The sequence below is a fragment of the Sceloporus occidentalis genome, unplaced genomic scaffold, assembly GCF_023333645.1.
Source record: "Sceloporus occidentalis isolate IW3139 unplaced genomic scaffold, rSceOcc1.0.p SCAF_24, whole genome shotgun sequence".
NCBI lineage: Eukaryota > Metazoa > Chordata > Lepidosauria > Squamata > Phrynosomatidae > Sceloporus > Sceloporus occidentalis.
In genome coordinates, this window is record NW_028317004.1 from 5,041,549 (window position 1) to 5,048,731 (window position 7,183).

At 44.9% G+C, this 7,183-nt stretch overlaps 1 protein-coding gene across 1 annotated transcript; it reads left to right on the plus strand.

The window, feature by feature from the left end:
* The first annotated feature begins 571 nt into the window (after positions 1 to 571).
* LOC149300539 (zinc finger protein 367-like) lies at positions 572 to 6,749 on the plus strand. The gene is made up of 5 exons (XM_089485029.1): positions 572 to 976; positions 4,884 to 5,034; positions 5,418 to 5,537; positions 5,627 to 5,765; positions 6,515 to 6,749. The coding sequence occupies exons 1-5, from the start codon at positions 572 to 574 to the stop codon at positions 6,747 to 6,749; spliced, it is 1,050 nt and encodes a 349-aa protein (XP_089341155.1).
* The last annotated feature ends 434 nt before the right edge of the window (positions 6,750 to 7,183 follow it).

Sequence of the window (7,183 nt, forward strand, 5' to 3'; positions counted from 1 at the left end):
AGGCGTGTCTGCTCCTGCCACCCCTCCAAATGACCAATCATTTCATAGGGCGCCGTCACAGCTTAACAGGGAGGCGTGGCTTTGGGCTTTCATTGAAGGACCCGAATCTGGCAGGTAAAAAAAAAAAAAAAAAAAAATTAACCGCGCCAATCAGCTTAGCGAGAGCCATCATAACACACACTGCGAAAAGTTACGGGCGCACCAATCACCGAGACAGATGATGTGTCAGTCCGGTCTTTGGGACATTGCTATTGGTTGTGCTGCCTGTCACTTGCCTGACACCGCAGCTCGCGCCTGGAGTCGGTAAGGCGATTGGATAGTGCCAGGCGCGAAATGTAACGCGGGAAAAAATAGAAGTGAAGATCTGTACAGCTGCCGACACCTCCTTCTTTCTCTTTCTATCAAACGGGTTTCTGATTCCGCCGTAATATCTTCACATAGTGCCCCTCGCTGACAGGATCACGCCGCTCTTGTTTTCCAGCTGTCTGATCCTGCGGAGGGTATGTCGAATGGGTTATAAATTCCATTCATTCGGCCATCCAGGATTCAGAGCCGCCCCCACAGCAGAATGATGTCCGATGTGTGCTCCTCTCCGCATCTCCAGTCGCCTCCTTCCCAAGACACATCTCCTCCGCGCCGGGTTCTTGTGTCCGTTATCAAGGCCGTATCGCCTTCCTCCGCCCACACTCCATTGAAGCCGCCTCGCACTCCGTTCTCTACCGGGGTTCTTAGAGGTGCTCAACCCACCAGCCCTGGGTTTAGTGACTTCATGGTTTACCCGTGGCGATGGGGTGAAAACGCGCACAACGTGACTCTGAGCCCGGGACCTCCCGCTAGGCACCAGCAGCCGCCCGCCGAAACCCCGATCTCCACACGGGACGGCGGCGGCGCCAAGTCTCGTATTGCTGATGTCATCGGCACCGGAGAAGCTGCTGTTGGGTCTGTGAGAGGCGAGGAAAATGCCGGGAATCTGAAGGTGAGAACAGGGAGCTGGACCGCGGGAGTTAAATACCTGGGTTTGGGGGCAGCAATGGCCCTGTCTAAGGTTGAAAGCTTCGTTCTTATTAGGCCTTAACGCTGGGGTAAGCCTACGGTCATTACCACCCAGACACGGAGGTCCTACGCTTATATTGATATTCACGGCACCAATACTATTAAAAGAATGTCGTGACATGTTGTTTTTTTCCCCATGGCCAAAAAGCGCGGGTCCTGGACTGTCCCTTTAAAAATCCGTTCTTCAAGATTTTTGAATGAAACCATTTACCCCATGTGCTGCTCAGCGATCCATCAGTCATCACCAGCTGTCAGGCCTGTGCACTGCCCCATGCTAAACCTGCTGCCAACCCTACTGGATGGCATCGCCAGGCTTTTGGGGCTGTGTATCTAATGTTCACATGCTAAAGAACGCCCTGATCAGAGTATACTGGTATAAAGGTACTTTGGATATTGGCATTTTTTTTTTTTTTTGCCCCAAATGACAAATTGCCCCTTAATTTCTCGGATGGCAGTACCCGTGCCGTTTGCTTGTTATGGTGAAGACATCACCTGGAAGCCTATTCACCCTTTGTGTGTCATTAGATGCCATAATCCAAAAAGGGTTGGCAATCCACGGTGGGAAAACCCCCTTTATTGCGAAATGCCAGCGCTCGATGCATTCACGTTACCCATTAAGGCTGCCAGAATCTAATGGCAACGTCACCCCCCCCAAAGGGTGGCCTGGAAATAAGGTAAATGCGTAAATATTTGCTATGTTGATACATAATGTAAACATCCTGTGGTTTACTATAAACTGAGAAAAATAAACGCTTTAAATGTCGATTTAATTAGGTCCCACTAGATGGCACAGTTTTCCTCCCCATTTGGTGCCAGTTGAGTGGGCTGTTACCATTTAGTGTTACTTTTTTTTTTTTTTTATCTTGGTGCTGTAGAAGTTCAATGGCAGACGGCTTGTCACAGTTACTAATTTTATATCCCGGACAGAAACAGTTATACAGGTCACTAAAATAAAAAAATAAAAAGCTATCATGGAATAAAGAATTATTTATTCTCACAGCTGCATGATCTTGGGCGTTACATGCTATTAATTCCATATATGTACTTGATATTGTTTGTCGAGAGCGGTGCTGCCTTCACCTTCTGTAGCAGAATGTTTTAACGTGTGTATTTTTTTGTGTGTGTGTGTGTGAGATTTACAGCATCTCATGCCTGATAGGGAAGGCTTTTTGCATTTGTTTATTTTAATATATTTCCACAGTAACTTTTTTGCACGGGAAGTTTGATACCGTATGCATCAGTATTGTACACAAACAGTTCAAAGCTAAATTGTTTACCGACACAAGAAATAACCAACAAGTTTGGCTTAAAGGGACAGTTTAATGCTCCTGTCAGCCCCAGTAAAGAATGGTTTGGGTACTTCAATATACATACTTTAAAAAAAAAAAAAAGAAATAAAAATGGTGGGGGCTCACACCTGAAGCTGCCCTCCATGACCTGACTATTTTTGCAGTTGATCCTCAGTGCCCGCAGTTCTTACCAAGCTGGTGCTATGTTATGCTGAGCACATCTCCTGGATGCAAATTGGGGAGATGATGCAGTCTCTCTCCATGCACTTGCAAGGCGGCACACTATGAATGCATCTCCCCCGTAAGCGATGGGGTAAACATTTCCCCTCCTTACATGTACTTTTTTTTTCTGTCACTATACTAATATTTTGTGCCATCCAGCATTAAAGTTGTTCAACATTAAGGGTTTTGTTTGGATGCTTTTGTTTCATAAAAGGGTCAATTATCGCATCTTCATATAGTGATTTAGGACTTTCTGAAGTGGGACACTTCTGCCATCATATGCTCTTTTTTCCTTTTCCTGTTCTCAGAACCATTGTGCACTTGTGTGGAAATGTCAGCAACTTCTAGGTCGAGTAGGAGCTTTATTTTTGCTGGAAGAACCTTTTTAATAGGGCTGCAACTAACGATTATTTTAATAATCGATTAGTTGGCCGATTATTTTTTCGATTAATCGGATAAAAAAAACAATATGCAAATTTTTTGTTTATTTAAAATAATTTAATGAACTGGATGTTAAAAAACAACTTAAAATTTACATTAACATTCTTATTTTGTTATGATGTAATAAAAAAACAATTTTCAAAGTACAAAAACCCAAACACAATATTTATGAAACAAAATAACCCCAAACATTCTGAAAAGAGGTGGACTATTACTGTTCAAGAAACTTTGCACCCAGCACTTTGCACCCGGCACTTTGCACCCAGCCCTGGCACTTTGCACCCAGCACTTTGCCCCACCCCTGGCACTTTGCCCCCGGCACTTTGCCCCGGCACTTTGCACCCAGAACTTTGCACCCAGCACTTTGCACCCAGCCCTGGCACTTTGCACCCGGCACTTTGCACCCAGCCCTGGCACTTTGCACCCAGCCCTTTGCACCCAGCCCTGGCACTTTGCACCCAGAACTTTGCACCCAGCCCTGGCACTTTGCACCCAGCCCTGGCACTTTGCACCCAGCACTTTGCACCCAGCACTTTGCACCCAGCCCTGGCACTTTGCACCTGGCACTTTGCACCCAGCCCTGGCACTTTGCACTGTGCCCCTGCACCCAGTCTCCAACTCTGCCCTGCCCCCACATTCTGCCCTGCCCCCACACTCACACCCTGCACCCACTCTGCTCTGCACCCACACTCACACTCTGCCCTGCACCCAGTCTCCAACTCTGCCCTGCATCCCCACCCCCACCCCCACCCTGCCCTGCACTCAGTCTCCTACCCTGGCCTGCCCCCCCCACCCCCACTCTGCCCTGCATCCCCTGAAACCCCACCCCCGCGAACCGCTCTGTGCGAACGGAGCCACTCGCACAGAGCGAACCGCAACTAAAAGAAGGCGCGTGTAGCGGAAGCGGGGAACGCTCGCGGAGGTAAGTAAAAGGAGCCGAGTGCTCCAACAACGAATCGATCACTCGATTAATCGATAACGGAAATTGTCGACAACGATTTCCGTTATCGATTTTATCGATTCGTTGTTTCAGCCCTACTTTTTAATATCCCTTTTTTTATTATTTTATTTCTCAGTTTAATAATTTTTGCTTTTGTGTGCTGTAGTAAACTTTTAATGGCGTGAATGAGCATTTTAATTTAGTGTTGGCTTTTCTTGTGGATGCTGGTGTCTTACTGTTTGTATTTTTTATTCGTTTGAGATGATGTTGTGACATTTTACTCTGGATAAAGCTGCTCAAGACACTTGTACTAGCATACTTGCCTGCAAGGAGTATGTACCCAGCTTCTTCCTTTACTATCATTTCATTGTGTCTTTTAAATGTCCTGAAGCTGTTGGAGCCATCCATATAGGCTCAGACATGTGCTTTGTGAGCGACGGTGTCATTGAAATGACTTCTTATTGGAAGTGATGCATAGTATTGTGTAGTGGTGGACCATGACCATGGTGCCCAATGCTTCCAATCCAGCCACCCTCCACTGTGGGTAGCATTTCCACATAACACAACTGACCAGGACAGTTTGGCACGCAATGTCCTGCTTATTTACCATTTGTGGTTTTGTAAAGAAGGCTTGCTTTAACTCAATGCTATAATATAATCTTTAAAGAGATTAGTATTGACGAAGACAGATTGTAACCGTTTATGAAATAAGTCCGACCAAGGCTTGACTGAAGTATTCTGCACGCTACAGCTTGAAGGCAGATTTTTGCCGGTGTAAGCCTGCATTTTATGGCCCATATTGTGAGTGTTTTCCATCCCCTGAACACCCGGATTATGAAATCCTATATTGCTGTTGCTTAATAAGGGTATGACTTATTTTACAGCTGCAATTGAGAAATATCATGTAGTTATTGAAACTATTTACATTTTCTATACAGGATGGAATTCGGCGTGGCCGTCCAAGAGCAGAAACGGTTCGAGACTTGATCAGTGAAGGCGAGCTCTCTTCCAGTAGGATCAGGTGCAATATCTGCAATAGGGTGTTTCCTCGTGAAAAGTCTTTACAAGCCCATAAAAGAACACATACTGGTGAGTAAACAAATTGTGAAAAATCCCTCAAGAGCCTTGTGTTGTTGCACCTGTGGAATTAACATTAATTTAATAAGCTTTCTAAGCAAGACTTCTTTACAAACCATTAGCAAAACTTCCATTTCACACTTTGATTTGAACAGCTGTATATCTTGCTGTTCCTGCTCTGAATACCCAATCTGTTGGGCAATTGACCCTGTAATGTGGGGAGAACTCAGTTTGCAAGAGCTCCTTAGTAGAGAGGTTAAAACTGCTCTACTTCATTGATATTCTAATACTTGCATAGCTGCTATAGCTTATCGTTCCAGTGCTCAAGGAATCCCTGATTGTTTTTTGTTTTTTTTGGGGTTTTTTTAACACTTTTGTTTCCCCACTCCCAACAGGTGAGCGACCTTATCTTTGTGACTACCCTGAATGTGGTAAAGCTTTTGTGCAAAGTGGACAACTGAAAACACACCAACGCCTTCACACAGGAGAGAAACCTTTTGTATGCTCAGAAAATGGTAACTCCACTTTTTTCCCCCTGTCCAAACACCCAGAACGATTGTCAGTTCATTGTTTTGGTACAAATTAAATATAACTTTATTCTTAGGGTGTATGAGTCGGTTTACACATGCCAATCGACACTGCTCTAAGCATCCGTATGCAAGACTAAGGAGGGAAGAACCAGGCAGTAAAGCAAGCAAACTCCAATCCGCTGATAACAAGGAAACAGCAGAATGGCTGGCAAAGTGAGTGTAGTATTAAATTCCTACGTGAATGCACATCGTAACCTTAATAACAAACTGAATACCTTACCATTTATTTTTACTGTTAAGCTTATGCTTTGAGGATCATTGGCTTACATTTCTGCATTGCAATAAGTACCATGTCACAGAGCTGGATAGTCTGACCGACTACAGCCGCTTACTTGCGCTCCCTTAGCCTGGGACAACACACTCTTTCCCCGGTTTCCCAGTCACTAGCCGAGACTCAGTGTAGGGTAGTCGGTCGGACTATGGAGCTCTGTGACATTGGTGGCGGGGGTACCTTCAGTCCAGGGTTGGGGATCTGAGCCAGCTGCCCAGCATTTCTGGGTACCACAGGTGGCGACCACAGTCTCATCCACCTGTATGGGATAAATGACATCCCATAGCTGGTGAAACTAGCATGGTCTTGAGTGTAATGCTTGGTGAAGTGTGAGCTGAGCAGGTTGACAACACCTAATCTGCACTTTTGTCCTTCTGCGCTGTGCAAGCACTTTCCGCATCAACACGCACCAGCAAGCTAGTGTAAAGAAGTATAAATCAGACCTATGTCCTATGCTAACTTTTATAATAGTGAGCATGAGCACCTGAATTCTTTAGCGTACATCATAGTGATACAGATCATTTAGTTACAAGGTGCATTAAACTGCAAAACGAATAATGTGCAATGGCTTACAATGTAAAAATGTCAAGCTGACAAGGTGTTAAATTGCCATTATATCTTCTGCCCCTAGGCACTGGGATGCGCAAGAGCAGCTGCCACCCACGTTAAAAGTTAAGTCCCTCCAAAAAGCAGACCAGGAGCAGCAGGACCCATTGGAGTATCTTCAGTCAGATGAAGACGAGGATGAGAAAAATGGCCCTCACGCCTCTGCTCGCCATCGCTTACAGGAACAGCGGGAGCGTATGCATGGCGCTCTGGCCCTCATTGAGCTAGCCAATCTGGCTAGTGCCCAGCTGCGTCAGTAACCCTACCGAATTCACATGTACGAAATGTCCTACCCTAGCAGTATTTCCTCTACGTTTTCTTCCAATGGGTCATAATTCAGATTGTGTATTCCCTTGGAACGAAAAGGTGGCTACAGTATACTGTTTTGGGGTAATAAGCTAAGCACCTTATTTGCTTGACATAGGCTGCTATCCTGTAGAATTTTTATGAAGAATGTTGTTGCTTCCTAACTGGGAGCAAGAGAGAATTGCACTTTTTATGGAAAAAGATAGTTGTAAAGTGTTTTTTTTATATATAAATATTTTTGTAAATATGGAACCGTAAAGAGGCAGGGATGATTTATACATCTGTGTGGATGTTGGATTTTACAAGCTTAACATGCTATTTAAATAATAAATAAAAATGCAGACTTTTGCAGCACAATTAGCCTTCCTCTGGGAAAGTTTTTTTTTTT

Coding starts and splice junctions, on each gene's coding strand:
- LOC149300539 (XM_089485029.1), top strand. CDS start 572: ATGTCCGATGTGTGCTCCTCTCCGCATCTCCAGTCGCCTCCTTCCCAA. Junction 977..4,883: donor AAAATGCCGGGAATCTGAAG/GTGAGAACAGGG, acceptor TTTTCTATACAG/GATGGAATTCGGCGTGGCCG. Junction 5,538..5,626: donor TTTTGTATGCTCAGAAAATG/GTAACTCCACTT, acceptor CTTTATTCTTAG/GGTGTATGAGTCGGTTTACA.